This window comes from Saccoglossus kowalevskii, chromosome 8 (assembly GCF_978046115.1).
Source record: "Saccoglossus kowalevskii chromosome 8, keSacKowa6.1, whole genome shotgun sequence".
NCBI classification, from domain to species: Eukaryota; Metazoa; Hemichordata; class Enteropneusta; family Harrimaniidae; genus Saccoglossus; species Saccoglossus kowalevskii.
Window position 1 is genome coordinate 15,101,320 of NC_140648.1, and position 22,627 is coordinate 15,123,946.

Genomic DNA, 22,627 nt, shown 5'->3' on the forward strand with positions numbered 1-22,627 from the left:
CCAATCAAAAATAACCATCGTAAGAAAAGTAAGGTCGAGGGTCATGTATAGCACTAAGAACACTTTTGATGAAAACATCGCTGTGTAATGTGTATTATCGTCCGACAAGAATTCTACCGTCCATGAGTTTCAGGGAGACTGTTTTACAAATTGGTAACACCGATGAGTATAATTCGATTAACTTCATTCAAATTCAATCTCGTTAGTCAATGGCATTGCGGTAAATTGCGCTGACGACAGGAAGGTTTACTGGTTTCACAAAACAGCTGTCTCATTCCACGCATAGCTGGTCACATAGTACATCCTCTGAAAAAATAGGAAAACTGGTGTATAAGTAAGTAAGTAAGTAAGTAACGTGTGGATTTGGTTCATTAGTCTTTGGTGTAAAACCTCTCGTTTCAGTTTGAATCGTGAAATCTATAAACATTTATAAAAAAAATAAGAGAATTTGTTGTCTGTTGTGTCGATAGTAAATAGAACATTTTTAATTTATGGCATCTATTTAGAAAATATATTTCGGATTTCGATTGGATATTGCGTGACCGCTTTCGATTTGTTTGAAAGTATGTGAACCATGTGTAATCGGTCTTTAATTTGCTCTAGGAAAGCCTTCTAAATTTATATTACAAGCCGAAAGGCAACGAAAAGATAAACCTCAGCCACAGTCCCTTTGTCTCCGGTCTAGAAACAGTTTTTGTTTTAGGTGCTAATAGGCACGGCACGGATCTAGAAGCCGTACCTACGCACGAATTGGTGACGTCACAAAATATATGACTTTCAATCGGCGGGGTTTCCTCGGTATATACGAATTGGTATATACAAATTACAATAAAGATACTTAAAACATTACACATAAGGTAAAACAAATCACGCGACAATATAATGATAATAACGGTAAGAAATCCTAGCTTAACAGTTGAACAGAACGCTCATATAATCAGTCGGGTGACGCCGAGGGTCGCGCACTGTGTTGCAAAATGGCCGTGTGGTTGAAACTGGGTCATGGCGTGACGGGTGAGGAAGACATCATTGAACACTCTCAAAATCACAATAAAACGGGGAAGTGGTTGCATATTACGGCGTAGCCAACATGGGAAATAAAAAAAAACGCCCAATACATACGACATGGGTTCGAATCACACTAGATACACACTCACCAGAACCGAAGCAATCAGAAACCAGCAATCGTTTTGGCTTTTCCCTTTCAACTCATCGGAACACTGGAGTAGTTAGAAAAATGAACACCACTTAACGACCAACATTGTGGCGTGGTACACAAGCGTGCCATCAAAATAAAACCAAATTAGCTTGAAAAGACAGTGAGTTCGAGTCCCCCTCAGAGCTACCGTAAAAACGTAAATCAAATAAACTGAAATCTCTCAAACTGTAAACAAGTAAACAAAGAACGTCGCGAAAAAATAATAAACCTCACAAAACTCCACCATACAAAACTGAATGAATAAATATTAAAATAACTTGCGTCTTAAACTGGACGACACGCAATTTGTTCAACAGTTTCCAGATTGTGACAAGAGATAAACAAGACCCAAGTCAAGGTAAGTTTTGTTAAAGTGTCGATGGCGTTCCCTATATTACGAAAACAATTCAGGCAACAGACGAATATCTTCTGTGGTGTTGTGGAATTTATACTGTGTCTGCGGAATTGTTGATTGAGGGTTCGAAGCCAGCAGTTAACATTTTGTTAGAAAGTTTCACAATTAAATCAAATATCCAATGATACCAGTATATTTATTTCATTATTTTAACAACTTGCAATGCTGGAAGTTGGTCAAACACGAGTTCTTACACCTAAACAAGTATCAAATATTTGTCGACACATTTATTCTCTCAATTTAACAACCTTGTAGAGGTGGAAATTAATTAAACAACAGGTATTTACTCACAAATATAATGGTCAATATTTGTCCATACATTCATTCTGTCAATTTAAGAACTTGTAATTGTTGGAATTAATCAAATGAGAGTTGTCTACACCAAAATAAGTTTCAAATACTTGTCCATATATTTATTCTCTCAATTTAACAACTTGTAATGGTGTAAAATTATTAAACGAGAGCTGTCTACACCAAAATAAGTCTAAAACATTTGTCCGCACATTTAGTCTCTCAATTTAACAACTTGTAATTGTGGGAATTAATCAAACGCAAGTTGTTTACACCAAAATAAGTCTCAAATATTAGTCCATACATTTATTCTCTCAATTTAACAACTTGTAATGGTGTAAAATAATTAAACGAGAGCTGTCTACACCAAAATAAGTCTAGAATATTTGTCCACACACTTATTCTCTCAATTTATCAACTTGTAATTGTGGGAATTAATCAAACGAGAGCTGTCTACACCAAAATAAGTCTAAAATATTTGTCCGCACACTTATTCTCTCAATTTAACAACTTGTAATGGTGTAAAATAATTAAACGAGAGCTGTCTACACCAAAATAAGTCTAAAATATTTGTCCATACATTTATTCTCTCAATTTAACAACTTGTAATGGTGTAAAATAATTAAACGAGAGTTGTCTACACCAAAATTAATCTCAAATATTTGTCTACACATTTATTGTCACAATTTAACCACTTGTTAACAGTGGAAATTACTTAAACGCGACATCAATGCAACTTACCTGCAGACAGTGCACAACAGAGTATCATTATTGAGCAATTATAAACAGGATTGTGTCTTGGCATTAGGGTTAGGGTCGGGTCAGGTATGGGCAATGGAATTATTAACAGGAATGTGTCTTGGCATTAGGGTTAGTGTCGGGTCAGGTATGGGCAATGCAAATGGCAAACACCCAATTGGCAAGATGTACACTAATGGGTTATGGCATGCGGATAGTTTACACAAGTAAAAACACAAAATTGGCAATTTTTTGGACAATTGTAACTCAATAATAGAAATATGTTGTATTTCTATATATATACACACTATATAGTCTTATCAAATGCAAACACATCCAGTCAATCAATTGTGGTCTTGTGGTTCAGTTGTCTACACAGTCATCAGGAGGACCTGGGTTCAATTCCCATGCCTGCCAGTCTTTTTTCACAAACACTAATTTGCAATAAAGCTAAATATGAAAACAAATCATTCATTTGCTTGACTATCCATATGGTTCAGTGGATATGTACAATGTAGGCAATGTGAGAGATCGCTGGTTCGAATCCAGTACGGTTAGTACGATTTTTGAATGCTAGTGAAAACATTGATCCTATAAGTAGGACTTAAATCCTATCATTTGTGTGAAGACACTCGTGGTACAGTGGAAAAGACAGTGCGCTGGGAACTCAAAGATTGCAAGTTCGAATCACGGACAGGACACTCCTACAAGACATGATATGATAGACAGCTGCAGGTCACGTGCAACAACAGACACAAGAATCAATGCTGCTCTCCAAATGGGTCCCTTCTTTTGAATTGACCCCCTAAGGATTGCTAATCCCCCTTTCTAACTCTTCCCCCCAAAATAATATATCGCCCCTTTTAAAATGTATTGATCCACAAGTTAATGAATATTCATGAGCACAGAAACTGCTACGTCATGAATAAATTAGCATAATTTAAAACAAATTTGCATAACATGTAGGTACTCCTTCTGGAGCCCTGCCATAGGCACTTTCACCAGCCAACCACAGCTGTTGCTTTCTAGAAAGTATACAATCATACTATAAACTATTGATCAGTCTACAAAAAATACGTAACTGTGAAACTGGTGAGTAAATTTCGTACTGGTAACGACAATTCCAATATTTCCGAAGTAATTTTACTAAATACATTTTCTCAATTTTTGTTTCAATTTTACAAATTAAAATAACTCCCATAACACAGGAGAGGTGTTTTTCATCTCCAGCCATTTTTAAAAGGCAAGGTCTGCTGATAATGTGTTTTGTGTGGTTATTTTTCATGTTCAATGAATAATATTTTCTTTGATTTTGTGTAATAGGAAACTATGAAGCGATCAAAGCGCATTGTACCTGATGTGTTCAAAAAGAAAAGGAAAGTGGTTGTCTCAGCAGGTCTTCAGTCTGACTGGGGATGTGATCAGGATTCCATCTTATCAAATCTAGGTAATGTATTGTATATATATGCTACTATTTGATGTACTCAATCATATACATGTACTATGAGGTTATAATAACCCTATTATTATTATACATCTTTCCTGCTTTCACACTTGCAGACCTTTAGTTTAGTGGGGTATAACACCTCCCTGCCAGAAATACCAGCGGAATATGGTTGTGCTATCATTTGTGTTCATTAAGGGACGACGTCAAAAGATCGATGTTGGATAAAAAAATTAATTCCTTTATTTTTTTTCCAAACCCCCCTACCCCCCACTGAAACTTAATTGATAAATATTGGTCATGGCGTCAGACTACATTCACCATTAAATACAAATTGATAATCGGACAGTAGTATTGCATAGCAGTTGGTTGTCGGGTGGCTGTAAAAAGATTTTACAAATGCACCTCATTTAATGCATAGATTTACACTCGAACCAAACCATATTTCTGTTTTTTCTCTTTTCGGTTATTTCTGTCCATGATTGGATAGAAAAAAAACGAACTACAAATACTCCAAGATTTGTTTGCCTTCATTAAAAAATAAAATCGTTTTTGTAGGATGGAAACTTTTTGAGATCAAAACCCCCCACCCCCAAACTAAAGGAAATAAGTTTTTTATCCGACATCGATCTTTTGACGTCGTCCCTAACTTGATTCTATTTCATTCACAAGCAACATTGTTGCTGTGGTTGATGTAAACAAAAGAAATGTTGAATGTTGTAAACAAATGACACATTTTCCAGATAAGAAAAAATACAAATGTATTCACACTTTTGAACACTTTTTTTTTTACTGCCAGTTGTAAATAATGCAGTTTGGGTGTTTTATTATTGTGTTACAGCAGGGTTTGAATATAGGAGTTGAAAGCTAGGTCACCCACTTTTAAGGCATAGTTGTTGTTGCTTGGGTGCCTCCATACAGTCCTGCTATAGAATAAATCTGTCCAAAATATTTGTCTATGTTTTGCATGCAAAATAATTAACAGTGCAAAATATTCACAAAATGAGATTGAATTGCAACTCAAATTTAGTTGCAGTATTCCCCCACAGCCATGTTCAGGATACATCATACATGTATCCTCCAAAGTTTAATTTTATAATTGAAAAAAAATTAGTTGGAAGTTGATTTAATGGTAAAACATTGCAGAACATTACCCGAAATTATCACTGAAATTTCACTATAGTTTTGTTTGCTAACTCTTAAAAATCTACATAGACATGCAGCTTCTGTTTTATTTTACTTTACTTTGCTTACCCATTTTACTTATACTTATCTAGCCACTTTTCAGTGATAAATAACTTGTGTTTGCTCCACAGCTTTGCCTAATGACACTAAAGTTGCCTTGGATTATGTCAAATCATTGCTTCATGTTGAGGTATTTGAGTTCCGCATTCCAACAATTATCTTCAAACATCAGATCTATAGTATTGTACATAATAAAACCACAGTTGACAGACAGCTTGTAAGTACAATTTATTTTATAACTTCTAAACATTTTCAGGGTCATCATCTTCTGCCTAGTATACATTTTATTTTTTCACATGGTGCTAAGTTAACATTAACAGTTGTGACGTTTAGTGTGAAATATCTTTACCTGACATGGTACGGTAAACATCGCAATATTCATGTTGAACAACATCATTTTACCTGTGTACGTTCAAAATCCCGAAAAAACAAATAGTGCAGAGATACAATAATTTCAGTGTGGATAACAACAAATTACAATTTCTTAAATAGGACAATGATACTAGCTCATAACAATATTGACTGGTACTTCACCTAAAAAAATATCTGTTAGCTAACTGCAAATGCAAATAGTCAATGAAATAAAATATTGGAGAAAATTAATGTTTTTACAGTAGTAATTACACAGATGGATAATCAATTTTTTGTAGGCTCCATTGATGACTTTGTCGAACAGAGCTCATCATATGTGTCATTGTCCATCGTCCACTGCGTCAATTCTTTACTTTTTCAACTTCTTCTTGAAAACTACAAGCCTGATTGCTTTGATACTTGGGCAAACCTCACTTAGATTTATCGTAGGTAGATTTGTTCATTTCATGGCATGATGATGATATCTTTAATTCTTTCATTGAAAAATTGACCTTTAACATTGTCGTAATGTCCTGTTTCTGTAGGAAGAATTAAAAGAGAAGAAAGTAATCAAGATGTTTAAACTTGGGATTGCAGTTGATGAATTCTGTATAGTGTTCACAGATGACTATAAACAACATGTTAAGAGACAAGAACCTGATAATAAAACGATTGATAAATTCCTTGACACTGTTGTGGATAGATGTCCAGATGTCAGTCTGACTAAATCCACTATGATCAACGAGTTTTGTTTTACTGATGAGGAAATTACGTAAGTTGAACTTATTAACATCTGTATATCTTTAACAGCATTTGATTATCACTGGTATTGTATTTTCTTAAATTATAAGTTGAAGTGCATTTCTAATAGAAGTTCACATGCACCAAACATTGCATATATTTTATACATCTACTGGACTTGACTTTGAACTGTGGTCTACCGATCGAAACCCGGATGCAATAACCATTATACTATCAATGACTACCTGTCATAATGACCCCAGTAAGGTCTCATGTGTTGCAATACTAATTTTCTCTGATTCAAACAATTTACTAAAACATGTCTGTCATGAAACAAAAGTATATCACAGACTCGCTCTTCCTGAAATAAATAAATGAATGAATGAATGGAAGGGTGAATAAATAAATAAATAAATAAATAAATAAATAAATAAATAAATAAATAAATAAATAAATAAATAAATAAATAAATAAATAAATAAATAAATAAATAAATAAATAAATAAATAAATAAATAAATAAATAAATAAATATTTGTGACTTTACAGAAAAATTATAGCTGACATACAAGCTTGCAATTATTGAGTTATTGTCAAGTTTTTGATATAAATATATGATTGCAAGTGAAACATGATTCATGATATTCTCGTGCATTGTTATTTTATGATATTTAATGACTAACTTACAAAAAATAAATTTGAATCTAAGAATATATCTGCTTACCATTTATCTTTTCAGTCACCTTGTCAGTGCTGGTCTTCTTACAGTACGTGATGTTGGCAGTTGGTGGCTAGCAATACCTGGTGCTGGAATATTCATGAAAACATTTGTTAAAGGTACTAATTGCTATGTTACATGGATGCAATATATAATTGCCACTTTACAACTTGATTAAATTTTAAATGATTAAATACTAATATACAACAGAAGATGTAGAATCTGGGTTGAATGTCATCAATGTGCAACAGCTTGAATTGTAAATACAGTGCTGGCAACTCAAATTATGACACTCCTGAGTAGACGAACATCTACAAAATGTATACTGTAAAATGACTAATTTTCACTGGGTTTATATTTCACTGATTTACCATTTCAGGCATATTCAGTGGGTTTTAAGTTCACGGTTTCGTCATTTAGATAATGTGTTCTATGCTAAATTTTACATATTCACTGGGTTTTAATTTAGCGCATTTTCCAGTCAGCGAAATAAGCTAAATTAAAACCCATTGAATAATTACCCCTTTACAGTATATACACCGAGTAATCTCCACATCTGTATAGATTTCCTAGTCTTATTGCTACTGACATCTTATATTTGGCTTGCAAATTGTAATTGTTTTTTAATACAGTGTTTTTATCTCAATTTCATGTTTTCATAATCTTGTATTCAATAGTAATTAGTGAGTACAAAGCTATACTGTTATACTACCGTTACATGCAAATACTTGTTTATAAGGTTGTCTAATGCTCAATTATTCTGTCTACAATAGGAAGACAGTCGCTTTTAAGAACCATTAGAAAATGCAAATATCAAGAAATACTCCAAAAGGTATGTTTCATATCTTTTTAAAATTTTCCATTCAATATTATTTTCAGTAGCACTATATGTGTCTGATTATACGTTGGTTTCATTGGTTTGTAAGGCCTCATTGATGGTATCAGACACTTTGCGCACTGTTAGTCATGTGACCCATTCTTCAGTCATTGTTTATTGAAAGGCAGTGGTTGTCATGTCATGTTTGATATGGGACCCATTGCAACTTTTATTATGCATGTAAAATATTTTGTTTGTTTACCTGAAATTAAATCACACACTGTGAGGCTGTTGCCCTTCAAATCCACACTTCTCTTCTCATGTGTGTGCAGGTACCGGTAACTACTTCACATTTCTCAAAGATACTTGCAAATATCACACTTTTCACAATAAGCAGGGATTGATCAAGGCATACGTGTATCTATGATCATACCAAAAATTGTAAGAGTTTTTGCCAGAAATTACCAATTAGAAATTAACAGTAAGAATTCTGCAGAAATCAAATAGTATCACAAATGTTTAAGTCTTGGATGGTAGATCCACCCCTGATGAACCTTGTGAATTTGCCACACTTGTGATTTCAAGTTTGGAGTTTGTACATTGTGCAAAGAATGTTCTTACTGAATCTTTCATTCAATTTTATTCTGTTCACCACAGTACAAGTTTGTACCATATTGCGAGTGCAAATTAATGACCGCAACTTGCATATACAGAAATAATTTTATATTCTGAACTGTAAATATCATGACCAGTAGTGAAATAATATTTTAAAACCTATCTAAACTGAACACTTTTCCAGCCTCTTCTTTATATGACTTGTAATTTTCTAGTGGAGCTCAGTTTAGACAGGTTTTACTGTAATTGTATGTTTGTCTTGCTTTACATTGTTTTACTAGAAATAAGAAACAAATTGCGTTGCATTATCTCTAAATTAGGATAACTGATTTGTTAATGTTTCTTTTATTTGATAGAATTTGGAGGAAAAAAAATTAGCAGCAGTAAAAAAACTGGGTATGAATTTTCACATTTTGGATATTATTGGTGCGGAACTTGTAAAAAAGTGAGTATTGTTATTTTGTTCATTCTAAGTCCATTCTGATTATTTGCATACAGCTATCCTTGGGGCGGAGCTACATCACAGAATGTTTCACGTTACTAAGACGTGCACCACTGTACCATGTATTTCTATGGGCCATGCGCTAGCTGCTGTGGAACGCCGGTCGAATGGCCGGTGAAAAGAGTCAAGGAAACAGCACAAAATCAACTATGAAGTAATCCTGAGCAATCAAATGCTTGCTTGCGGAATTGGGCAGTATATATAAAAAATGCCGCTCAATGCGTATGAGAAAAATCCACAATATGCAGCAGATATTGTCACATTGTGAAAAAATAAATTAAAAAATAAGTGACTCATCGAATGTATCTAATCCTAAGTTTTTAATTTTATTTGCAGAATTCAGACGACCTCAGGATGCCTTTTAAGATTAAATGAATAACTATTACTCCTAAACCACATTTCCAGCAAGACAAATATTACATAATTTATTTGGTGTAAACATTTAAAAAAACATTGAAGTTTATTTACAGTTGACAGTGAACAGTATTTACATAATTTAAATTATTTTTACTGAGACAAAACTGAAATACAATATTTTAACTTTTTTGCTCGTGACAAGTAACAAATACATGTACTGGTATAAGTCCTGTTACTTGATATCATTATGTCTTTACTCATTTTGTACGACAAAGATAAATTTAGTTCTGTATGGTACATGGATTGATATAGAATTTAATATTTAACTCAACTGATGTTTGCCACTTAATGTGTTTCACAGATTAGTACCATTTTAGTATCTCGCATGTTCAAGTTCATGTACACCATCACTCCCACAATGCTCTCTTAGTGGTGTGGTTTTTGTTAATATGTCAGCAGTTGTTTTGACAAGGACTACTTTTTGGTCAAAATCATGGGTGTGGTAACTTTTATTCATGTTGAAACCAGTGTTCGTCAATTTATTTATTAAATAGGCATAACAGGTACAGTTGAAGAATGTGAAACTACTTGTACTGCTTTTTTGAACAGGCTGTGACTGCCAAAATTCTGTATACTGTAAAATACTTTATTTTCGCTTGCAACTTATTTTCGCTGAAGGAATGATTCAGTTAAAATAAAATCCAGTGAATATTTCCTATATTTTACATTCAACTCATCAAAAATCAGTGAAAATAAATTCCATACAAAAAACCCAAAAAGTCTAATCAGCAAAAATTAATTCCAACTAAAATAAAGTATTTTACAGTATGACCAAAACAGAGTCAACTTATTGATTTTGAATTTATTTACCTCATTTCATTTGAAAACTCTTGGTGCATTGTCATAAATTTCATTTCTGCAGAATCTGAATTTTTATAACATATTTGCCATACCGGGTACTATATATATGAACCTCACAACTTCAACAAACTGAAATACTTCCCAGCTTATTTGTTGTGCCATAGTTTATTATATATTAAATTTCTTATTTAACAAAACTTGTGAATGGATGTATTTTTATAGTCCTTGTCAGGTATTATTCGAATCGGGGACCTGTGTTTTGGGGTGTGTGTGTGTGTGTGTCAGACCATGGAAGGTACTAACGAATACCTTCCATGGTCAGACCATAATCTTTTCTCTAACAAGGATTAACTCCATCAGTATCTGAAGTACGACTGTAACTTAACTTTGTATCAGCCAGTACTCCTGAGTGTCCATGCCCTAATGTACCTAAATTTGCAGAATTCTAATGTGTAGCCACCATCTGAGTCTCCTAATTTGCAGTGACTTTTTGTTCTTTCCCTGGGGGTTGGCAATAGCCATTCAGTTGTCCAAGACAATCTAGTGGTGGGTCATGCCTGTGTTCTCTCTCCCAACTCCCAAAACCAGTTCTGCCTCAGTATTCAACAAGTGCTTGTTTTCCTGGTTGTAAGCCTCTGTATGGGATCCAGTGTTCATTCCACCCATGGTGAAAAGCGAGTGAGGGTGCTGTTGGTTATCCCGAGTGTTAAGCATTTACAGAACATTAACCATCTATGAGACTCAAAGAGCGACACCTTCTGCCAATATCTGCACCAATCACTTGCACTTTGTCTTGCTGCAGTGTACTAATTTGCAACAAAGCTTTCATCTACTTAACATTTACTACAATAACCCGAGTGTGTCTTATCAGATATTGGCATTGAACAACGAAGATCTTTACTGTTTACCACAGATCTTAATCAGTATTATACTGTAAATTTAGATGCTACATAAACAAGCATTTTGTAATGCACAGTCCCCATTGTGTATGGTACTTGTATAAAGATCAAAAGCATATAGGATTCTGTTTGTTATGACGTGAGGAACTTTGTATGTGACATAAGATATAACAATAGTGGTATTTTTCACTATGGAGATATGTTATGCATGTGACAATGAATGATAGCAAGAAATGTCAACAGCATACTGTAAAATACTTTGTTTTTGCTTGGAATTAATTTTCGCTGAAGGAATGATTCAGTGAAAATAAAATCAATACAAAACACCTAAAAAATCTTTTCAGCGAAAATTAATTCCAGCTAAAATAAAGTACTTTACAGTAGTACAAATTATTAATATACTACCAGTATTCATGTCCATTGTGACTGAAAAATAACCAAATCACATAGTTTATTTGTGTTCAATATCAAAACTATACACATTTAAGAATAATTTAGCTCCCAGTCCTGTTGTGCATAGTGAACATTTTTTACATATGCAAAAAGTGCATGATGATGTAAGTACTTGAGTGACCTGATTGATGGATCAAGTCAGCCATCCTTTACAAATCAAAGTGATGAGCATCAACCTCCAGTAATGGTTACTTCATCCACCAAATTTGAAGAAAATTAAACCACAAGGTCTGGTTGTGGACATGTCAAAATACAGTGTTGTTTTTACAGCTAAAACAGTCAGCAGTTGGCCATCTTTGATCAGAAGACATAATTCTTGTATGTATGCCATCATGTACTGTCTATGTATAATGTTTGAAGTGAATTGCTCAAAGCATACTTAGTACTGTAAAATACTTTATTTTCACTTGAAACTAATTTTCGCTGAAGGAATGATTCAGTGAAAATAAAATCCAGCAAATAATATTTTTTTTCAATATTTTACATTTAACTCGTCAAAAATCAGTGAAAATAAATTCCATACGAAACACCAAAAAAGTCTTTTCAGCGAAAATTAATTCCAGCTAAAATGAAGTATTTTACAGTATATGAAATATACATGTATGTCTGGAATAGAAAATGACCACCAGTCGGCCATCTTGGGACTAATTTACAAAGCACAGTGATGTGCATAAACTACAAAATATGGAGGTGTTAGCGCGAAATCACCCCGACTGGTTTATTCTGCAATAAATTCATTGCTATTAAATATTCATGAATGCACATAATATAATGAGGTGGGCATGGAAATACGTGCATAATGGGGTCAACATGATGAAGGTCACACTGCCAAAGTGTTCTTGGTCAGAGGTCAGTTGAAGAGATGTGATTGGCTTAGATGATTGTCAATTAGAACACTTAACATAATTACCCTTTGAAAAATCAACGGGTTCCTGCAGTGTCGATAGAGGGCCATGCAGAATAAACCAGTCAGGGTGATTTTGCAGTTACAGGGGATTTCGTGTTAACACCTCCATTGCGCGAATTTGTTTATTTTATTTAAACTACAAAAACAAATTAATCGCCCCAACTGAGCCAGTCTAACACACACTTGCACAGAGACTGAACTATGAGTCCTCATTTCCAATGTTCATAACAAGGACTAATAATAAATAAAGCAATTAATTGTAATAAAATGTGTGAACATTTTTGTTCCTTTATTAGAATTTTATTTGAGAAATCAATGATGATTTTGCAATTTTATTTTCCCCCATAGAGACGTGATATTCCCCACATATGGTACTGGTAAACACATTTTTTTTTAGAGACGAGTAACATAGAGAAAGTTGTAATTAAAGTCAAATTAATCACAAAATCAACACTTCATCACAGACACCTGACCTACTGGAAAACCGACACATTTAAAGGATAGGATAGTACATGTATGTTTCACTGTGTTATACACTATCCAAAGATATTTATGACCAAAATTGTTACCCTTATATAGAATATAAATACAACCCTCGAAGGCCACAGCAGGTTGTCTAAGGTTATTTGAGTTGGGAATACTTGCAACAAATTCCCATTTGTCCATGTCTGGAACATAATAATATATTAGTGTTGTGTTAACCGCTTCTTGGAATGGCCTAACACTACCACCGAGTCTATAGAGTTTATTATCAACAGTGACTGTAGTATGGTCACACCAGCTATATGTCTTGTTATGCATCCTGCATTTCCATCTGTCGGTTTTATCATCATACCATGACACAGTGTTGTGGTAGTTTGTCATGTAGCGTCCGCCAGTGATGTAAAGTTTATTATTGCACACAGATCCTGATAAACCATACAAAGGCATACAGTAGGAAGCGACGTATGTCCACACATTTGTAGTAGGATCGTAACACTCAACAGATTTTGTTAGAATATTGTGTTTCTCTTCATTTGATTTCTTAACTATTCCACACACTGCATACAGTTTATTGTTGTATGCACCCAAATAAAAATGACAACGGGCCGTTTTCATCGATGGAAGTTGTAACCATGAGTTTGAACGAGGATTGTAGCGATACGCTGCTGCTGAACAAATGTTATCCGTGTTACAGTAACCCCCGGCAATAAACATAAAATTGTTAAAGACTGTGGCGGAAGAATACATCAACAAATTTGGTTTATGTGTAAGTGTTTTGAAACCAAAACTACTTTTCACGGAAGGTACGTTGCAAGTGCAAATTGAAGGATAAGAATGGAAGTCTGTTATGACTAGTTTATCTTGCGCGTTACACAGTCGTAGTTGTGTCCTTGGTGTTTGGAGTATTGGCTGAGAGAACATTTTTTGATGGTACTTCATCGCCTCGTTCACCAGTTCTGGACACAGACTCATCATGCTGATTTCTTCATCAAAAAGTTTTTTCAGCAATTTTTCAGAAATCAACGACAATCTGACAAACTGCAATAACTTGCCAATGTATTCTTTATGCATTTCCTCGTTGGAATGAAACCACTTAGCTAAACCGTAGAAGAGTTTAATCTCATCAGGAATCCAAATAGTTTCATCTTGCAGTACATCTGACAACTGCTCATAACTAAGTTCCTTAACGGTGTTGTTCAATATCTCATCAAACCATTTCAAGACAGCATCCCTAGCAGACTTATGCAAAGCAGCGAGGTGGTACAACTGGGCAATTTGGAAATAAAGAATGCAGTTTTGAACGGACAGGTCTGATTCCAAACATGAAGTAGCATATGCCAAAATAGCTTGGCTTTGAAAAAACGTTGCAGTAGAAATAAAATCCTGTGCATTCTCTGAGTGGATATCTAGTTCTCCACAGTACAAGAAGTCAAAATATGTTTTGAATCCCTCCTTGGTGACAGCATTGATTTTTATATTCTTTTCTCTGCTTTCTTTCATTTTAGACTTGAACATGGCTTTGAAATAATCACTGCTAGCTGCCAGCAGACTCCGATGAGCTGCATAGACTGTGTCACACACAAATAAATTCACATCACAGAATAGATTATTTTCCTGGAATTTCTTCCATCCTTTCAGTTGTTCTTTTTCATAATCACACTGTAGACACAGGTCTGTACCACCATCTTTTTCCTCTTTATTGTTAAAGCATTGCAAAAGAGATCTGATTTCATACTGCAATGCAAACTCATACACCATTACTTGATTTTCTTCATGGATTTCTGTAAAGAAAAAAAGGAAAGTTAGTATTTAGAAATTAACATTAAATGAGGATACATGTGTATAAGCTTATCTGTGATGTACTATCATGATCTTGTCACTTGCCAATAGTTGTCACACTGATAATCCCAAAATCACATATATTGAGAATTTAGATCAGAAAGCAATAAAAAATACTGTGGTTACCGTAATTTAATTTTCGATTGAAACAGATACCATAACATTTGCCATAATTTGATCTAGCATCAGGAGATTCAGCAAAAATGCGATGCACACAACACAGTGTCATGCTAATCTCATATGGTAGTCTAATGAATGAGTTTAACGGGTAAAAAGTAAACCCACCTTTGAATGAACCAGAATACAGGAATTTCAACACATCATCCACAACAGATGAGAACCTCTCTGGAACGATCCATTTTCTGCCTGTACTAGCATCTGGAATGTCAGGACCGTCTAAGCCATGTATGATTTCACACAATTGGTTACTGGCAGCTGCTAGTACTACCCGGTGAACATTGATTTGTCGACCATCAACAACAAGTTGTAAGTCAGTGAGATCATTCTCCTTCCATAGTTCACGCAATGAATTCAGTATGTTTCTAGCATGAACTTCACACTTTTTTTTCATGATGCCAATTCTGTGAATAAATCAAAATGAAATCTTGATATTACATACATTATTATGTTGCAGTTTTAATTGTTTGCCATTTTTTCACATCACAGGTTTTTATTCCTGAAATAGATAGGCCGTATACCAATATTTCTAATTATCAAAAATGGTTGAAATTGACTACTTTCAGTTTCATCCAACAAGGCTGCTGTGCCAATTGACCAATCAACATCCTGAAAGTCAGGTGCACCAGTTCACATTAAGTCCTATCAGTACAGAAAATGTGTTTATCTTTCTGTTCAGTAGTTTTCTCAAGCAAGCTGACGAAAAAAAAATATATCTTAACATTAACAATAGGACTTCAAGCCTGAAAAAGAAACACTTTGTATAGAAGTGAAAACATCCCTGTTGATAGAGGGCGCTATATGTTAGAAATAGTTTCTGGCCAAGTCGAAAATGTAGATGTAGATCAGTGGAAGTAATCAATAAATATGGGAATTAAAAAAGTTACGCAACAGAATAATTCGCTACTTAGTGATAGATATAAACAGAAATAATGGTTGTTAAGTACAAAAAAACGCTAATCTAATTTTATTATATAAACACAGACATTGTTTAGAAACGTCTGATCTGAAATAAACGAGACTGATCTGAAATAAACGAGACTGATCTGAAATAAACGAGATTTCTGAGAAAATGTCATCAACAGGCGGTTTAGTTGTTCGTTGTACTGTCTCAATCATGTTAAGTGGGACATTTCAATCTGCACTTTCTTCTCGCGCCTTGCTACAAAAAATAAGAAACACAATATACTCACAGCAATTATTGAAGTATCCTATATATATAAAAAAAACTCACGTTGTTGTCCCAACTGGTATAACACACGCCATCTACAGGGAGCTGTGTCAAAGTTCAAAGGTCAAATTGATTATTTCGAGATTGCTTCAGTATCACAAACCAAGCGAACAACTTACTATATATTTCTTTTGTAACGTCTTGTATGCTTGGGAACATGATTCCACATTGACATTACATGTATTTCGACGAACAACGAATTTTCTTCGGACTCCCTAGCTTCACAATTATTAATATTTGAAAGAAGCGAAATTGACGTAGAGGGCGACATATATACTTTTGGTTCGAAATTGAATTCATAGACATAAATCTCCTAAAATACCACCTGGTAAAGAAAAAAAATCAATGCATTACCTTAAGTAAGTAAAATTTTCTTTACCGTCTGCAGATTGTACAACCTTGAAAGGAAAACGCTATTCAGGTTTCAACAACCCAAATTTTTCAGTCCTCAAACTTTGTTAAACATCAATAAATTCAAAATTATGCTAAAGCGGGAGGGTCGACACCTGTGCATGCGTCAGATGACCATAGCGCGTCATTGTTTACAAACAAGCGTCTACCCATGAGCCTTTCCGTTTTTAGCGTGTGTTGTTATCGTCGCCTGGAACTCAATTCCCGCTTCTTAAACAAATTACTCATTCAAAGTTTCATAAAAACAAGGTTTAAAACAAAGTGCAAGTGATTTTTTCAGTTTTCCAAGTTTATTTTATACGTCATTCTAGCTTTTCTTTCATTGTTTGTCACAGCTACAAAATGTAATGAGTATTACTGTGGATACTAAAATAGTACAAGTAATTCCAGGTGAGATTTTTGATAGATTTTACTGTATATTTGCCCTACCATTAAGGAAAGATGATACATCGAGTATCTGTCCACTTTATAAGACGTAGAAATCGATGTACATCTGTATTAATTGTAACTTTTGACAATATTGATTCTTTATTTACATGAACAATACATTTTACTGGAGAAATATGAATTTATTTAGTGATATAGTATATTTTTTGGAAATAAAACAACCTTATCCAAGCTACTTAGAGACTCACCAATATCAAGAAAGCATTATAACCTAAAACGAATTATCGTTAAATTTTATTTTTTCTTAATTCTAAAATGGTTATCTGTCTGATAAATATACCCTGTAACAGTGCTCCATACACACACCCATGCATGTTATTGTCAGCGATGGGCACAGATAAAAAAAAAGTACTCCTGAATGCACTGATAGCAAAATATAATATTTGTTTATTTTTCCTCATTGTTACAGTAGTTATTAGTAATTTTAATTAAACGCTATATACAAATTGGTAATTCAACTGCTGCATGAAAACATGACTTCTCATTTGTGGTAAATTGTACGTAAAACGCAGATTTATTATTTATAATATTAGATTTGTTTACTAGTACTCAAAACGTGTTCAAGCAATTCACAGTGTATAGAAGTTGAGGTTACATACTCTGTACAACGTGATGGATATTTGTACCCATCCACCGCATATTATTGAACAGCTTTTCCTTCATAGGTCCTAGCAATTTCTAAAAGTCGTGAACCGGTATCCTCGTTTACTCCTCCGTCAAGAAACTCTGCAGATAGCTCCCTGAAGGTAACAGCGATGCGTCTGTTAATAATATCCTCGCGGTGAATTGCATGCATCCATTCGTACCTGGCGGGACCATACAGTACGATGACTGATCTCTTCGGTAGCGGTATACTAACGCAAATATCTTTTTCTTTCTGTGTCATGGTCAGGGTCGTTTCAGAATTCAAGTTTAAAGTGACAAGTCTCTCGCCCCATAGCCACACATCGTCAAAGTGTGGGTCGATACTTGAGCCTCTATCAGGCACGTACTCCAAGTTGCATTGCTCGACGACCTGGAAGTCGGCCAACCCATCCATCTGCACCAATCGCTCGGTAAGTGGTCGGATGAAAGCAGGGAGTCCCGAGAAACATTTTGAGTTGACCTTGCGTTTCTTGAAGTTGACTTTCGGTCCATAATCTTGTTTTCGCCGGCCTGACTGTGAAACTTTCCACGGTGTGGCATCCACTGCTTGTATGATGGCTTCTTCTTCTTCCTCTGATACTACATTTTCGATCAAAGTGACTCCTGGAAATCTGATGAACTTTCCCTGGTGTGAAGGATGTTGTTCGGTGTTCGACTCCAGCCAAGCTATATTGCACAACCAACAAAAACTGTACGATGCGTCAGGCTTTTCGAACCGGCCACTGCGACACGATAGGTCTATCTTGGATTTTTCACATACCAGACAAGTCCTGATTCCTTTGCATCCGCACAGTTCTTGTCGATCGTTCATAATGTTAGAAAAAATGACCAAAAACCTGTCACAACATCAAGAAGCCATGATCCCACATAAATAAGACGCCATGTTGTATTTGACTCCCCAGCTTAGTGGGAATTTGCATAAAAAGCAGCATGGAGTTAGCATCAGAATCGGATTGACATCGTATTGGCATCGGATAAGCGCCAGATAAGCATTGTATTCAAAATATACCAGAGGTAAGCTAAAATTGTTCACATTCTTTATTGATGTCCCCAGGAAATAGCCTCGGGCACACGATGCCAATGTGTTCGGAAATTGCCATGACAATAATCAGCGAAAACCTGATTAAATGAACACGCTTATATACACTGTTGAAGGCTACTGATTGGATGATACCACAGTCACTCTACTAAAAGTAGAGTGACTGTGATGATACCTACGAGCATGTGCATCTGGCACTGCAATTCTGTATTGAGGCCGCTGACTGGTAGATTGTGATAACACCCGGTATATATATCATCGCATATTTATTTATTTATTTATTTATTTATTTATTTATTTATTTATTTATTTATTTATTTATTTATTTATTTATTTATTTATTTATTTATTTATTTATTTATTTATTTATTTATTTATTTATTTATTTATTTATTTATTTATTTATTTATTTATTTACTGTATCGTGGCGGTTCAATGTAATAAATAATTGTAACAAATCTTAATATATGCATACTATGTATTGGTCAATGCAATGAGATTGACATTATGACATCATAGTAGACAATCTCAAGCAATGTCAACATCAATATATTAGTAATAATTACCATTGTAGTTACAAACAAAAGAAGATGTATACATTACTACACCAAACATGGAACACCGAGAGTATCTCTGTCATCACACCCGCCATTTTGTATTCTTGGCGTGTTTCTTGTTATTAGAGTGCTCTCGTGTTGATTTCTTCTTACTGGTAAATGAACTTTAAAATATTTTATACTAGATGATAAAAGGGTAAAATTGTTATAATTTACAAAAAAATAATAATTTTATCGCCGATTGTGCGACTAAAAAGTATAAAAAAAATGACGGTTAACTTGTCCCATTACCACTCAGTTTGTGCTAGGAAACTCAAAATTGAACTTCTCACTTTGGAAACAGCCAGAATCAACAAACCACACGTATGCTTTTAAAGTAGTGCTATTGTAATCGACGGCAAGTATATTTCTGGGAACCGCTCAATCCCATGGATTGCACCAAAGAATCATGGGACACTATTGTTTATGTTGTTTACAAAGTTAATCTATCTTTTGTTATCCATTGTAATTTTAATCCAGAAAGTAAATTTGTTGTGAGATTAGGCTTAACTGGAAGTGCCCTTTCAATTGTAACTTTACATTGTGTAAAAACGACGCTTTGAGGTCGATATTTTTACGCGGATGTGTTGAATCGTTTGACAACTGTTTATTAATTTGTGTCTCCGGCGTTGAACGAGTCCACGATTGCCTCGATGGAGTTGAACGAAAGTAATTTATGTCAGAAAAATACCCATATACCCGGTAATCTGATTACTTGGCTTGAATTTTGAAAATTACACTGCATCCTTCAAAATAGTAGCACGAAACTCACCATTGAAAAGATATCTTGCACTCTTGTGCGTCAGTCTTGATGAACTTTATCGCACATTGATGCATGCTTGCACCAACTACGGAAATAAACTACTGCTTCGATGTGATTTTGACCCAACTGTGTAATTTTTATATATTGAAATAAGATTATCGTATTCGTGCTGTGTAGAACTGTAGATGATGAATCAGAGACGTAGACTAAACGCACTAAAAGACATCTCTTTCTGATAAAGAAAAATTATAAGCCACTTGACCCTGACTTTTATCTAGGATTATTTTTTACTGGTGCGAAAACTACAAACAAAATAAGACAATCTCTTCAACTTATGAGTGAAATCATGACCCCCCAGATTTTGAACCATTTCTTAGTTTGTCCTTATTTAATCCAGATCAGATCGAATAACACCTTCTCATACACAAATGGCGGCAATTTAACTAATGAGGTCAGTTCTGATAAATTTGTATAAAACGTTGATTTTTTTATTGATTTTTTAGTATTTACACTGTCATATTTACACATCTACTCGCATGTAAATATTTACACATGTAAATGTTTGTCACATATATGCGAGGTCAATTGTACTGATGGCAACACTCATAAAATAACTCAAACGTACGGTATTATTGCATTCAAAACTTAAAATTGGGTAAATTGAAAAAAATATTTGGACTCAAACTAATCATATATTAAAATACCAACAATGGATAAGACCCGGATATTTTTTAAGTCTTCCACTACTATAGAATTACTAGTAGAATTTTAGAATTATTTGAAGCAGTGGAGTTGTAAAGTAGGTGTGCCCATGGATTCTGAGTGGCCAGTCTCAACGCCCACACACATCCCATCTGTCCGTGATGTTACCTATACTCAGTGTTTGTAAATAATCGTCAAACACTTAAACGTCATAACTCAGATACGGATGTTACGTGATACGTGAAGTATCTTATGAGAAACATCAGATGACGTAACAGTTATCGAACTCTACTTAATTATATAAAAACATGCAAATACAAATCAGTTCATGTGCCTTAAAGTTAACTGATCTGGATTGATGCAAGAACCTCAGACCACAACGAAATATACTGATGAACCAATCACACACAAAAAATGTCAAGTTATAGCCTTAATATCAATATAACAAGAACTAATTGCTAAAATTATGATACTCTAACACAAACACAATAAATGACAAATCATCATGTGGCGACATTCTTGCAGACAAACAACCGCATTTTAAAGTATAGATCATATCTATGTCCCAGTTTAGTTCAAGCAGAAACACTAGTAGTTAGTTCCCCTAGTAGTTGAGTGCAAGCCCCACAGATGTCAAGTGGAATGTCGATGTGTGTACTGTATTAAACCACAGAACACGAACTGGAACAACACACTGAGTATTTTCTTCCAATTTGCCAATTACAAATTAAGTTACATTATATAGTTCACAATAAAATGTAATAGACATATACATGGAAATGCTATATTCATTTTAGCGATATACTTATATGAGTGAAGCAGTGATAATTATTGTAAATTTCTAAATACTAAAAGTATTATATATTTAAATCAGTTTATCGCAATTGAAATTGATTACAAGTCTATAGAAATATTTATAAATAAAGTAATAGTCAACATAATATTTTAACCACATTAAAAAAGTCTATAAAAAACTTAGACGAAACTTGTGTATAGCAGTTACAGATAATTGTAACTACTTCTCAAAAATTATAAGATCAATTTCAAAACTATTGAAAACCATTATTAGATTTCTATATGAATCTATATAAGTCTACTATAAGAACCGTATAAGATCCTTTCAAAATGGATGCAACACGCACTGACTGGTTGCATTCACAAATACAATCATACTAACATCCCATCGATAACGTTACAGCTGCTCCACATCCTGATTCGGAATCTAATGTGACTGTTTATGAGGGCTTCCATAATCAATAGAGGGTTGACCGATTTTCAATGGAGTTATAAATTAGACGCACCTCAGTATACGTCAGAAGTCACGAAATGACGCCAGTAAGCCGTCTACTCATAATTAGATATAATATATGACTGACGATGAGTCAGAATATACATCACGTGGAACCCGTGTCGGGGTTGTGGAGTGATTTGTATGACAATGCGACATTCACATCAGACTGATAAGTATGAACGTACCATGTTGAATAAGTTTATCCTATAAAAAATAGTTGCCTCATAACATGACTGGCGACAGTTGGCTTATAATCTAATTTACTTAAATATATCTAGAGCATTAAAAGAAAGAACTTAAAACTAACAAAAATAATATAAAATGTCCCACTTGCTCAAATAAAAATTGGGTCCAATCTCATATCCTACTTAAAAAGGGCATTGCACCATTTATCTTAATTGTATGGCTAGTGATAAGGTGTCAGTGTGACGTCAATACAGAATGATTTTCTT

The 22,627-nt window shown here is 34.3% G+C and overlaps 3 protein-coding genes across 9 annotated transcripts; 1 reads left to right on the forward strand and 2 right to left on the reverse strand.

Annotated features, from left to right (window-relative positions):
* The first annotated feature begins 24 nt into the window (after positions 1–24).
* On the forward strand, positions 25–10,489 carry LOC102809531 (winged helix repair factor 1-like). Of its 5 annotated transcripts, none has more exons than XM_085502240.1 (8): positions 25–1,556; positions 3,966–4,089; positions 5,403–5,548; positions 6,228–6,454; positions 7,162–7,259; positions 7,914–7,972; positions 8,929–9,017; positions 9,411–10,489. In XM_085502240.1, exons 2-8 carry the CDS (start codon positions 3,972–3,974, stop codon positions 9,451–9,453), a joined length of 780 nt encoding a protein of 259 aa, XP_085358366.1. In that variant the 5' UTR covers positions 25–1,556; positions 3,966–3,971; the 3' UTR covers positions 9,454–10,489. The 5 variants fall into 5 exon arrangements, with proteins under 5 accessions (XP_085358366.1, XP_085358368.1, XP_006820313.1 ...); XM_085502242.1 differs by having other exon boundaries at positions 25–346; XM_006820250.3 differs by having other exon boundaries at positions 25–342.
* Positions 10,490–12,808: 2,319 nt separating this feature from the next.
* LOC102809418 (kelch-like protein 36) lies at positions 12,809–16,498 on the reverse strand. 3 transcript variants are annotated; one of them, XM_085502915.1, is made up of 3 exons: positions 16,401–16,498; positions 15,159–15,454; positions 12,809–14,815 (listed from the first exon to the last, which is right to left on the reverse strand). In XM_085502915.1, the coding sequence occupies exons 2-3, from the start codon at positions 15,442–15,444 to the stop codon at positions 12,999–13,001; spliced, it is 2,103 nt and encodes a 700-aa protein (XP_085359041.1). In that variant the 5' UTR covers positions 15,445–15,454; positions 16,401–16,498; the 3' UTR covers positions 12,809–12,998. The 3 variants fall into 3 exon arrangements, with proteins under 3 accessions (XP_085359041.1, XP_085359039.1, XP_085359040.1); XM_085502913.1 differs by lacking the exon at positions 16,401–16,498 and adding an exon at positions 16,285–16,345; XM_085502914.1 differs by lacking the exon at positions 16,401–16,498 and adding an exon at positions 16,244–16,335.
* Positions 16,499–17,240: 742 nt separating this feature from the next.
* Positions 17,241–18,685, reverse strand: LOC100367945 (alpha-ketoglutarate-dependent dioxygenase alkB homolog 4-like). Its single transcript, XM_006824344.3, has one exon. The coding sequence runs from the start codon at positions 18,593–18,595 to the stop codon at positions 17,780–17,782; it is 816 nt and encodes a 271-aa protein (XP_006824407.1). The 5' UTR covers positions 18,596–18,685; the 3' UTR covers positions 17,241–17,779.
* Between the last annotated feature and the right edge of the window lie 3,942 nt (positions 18,686–22,627).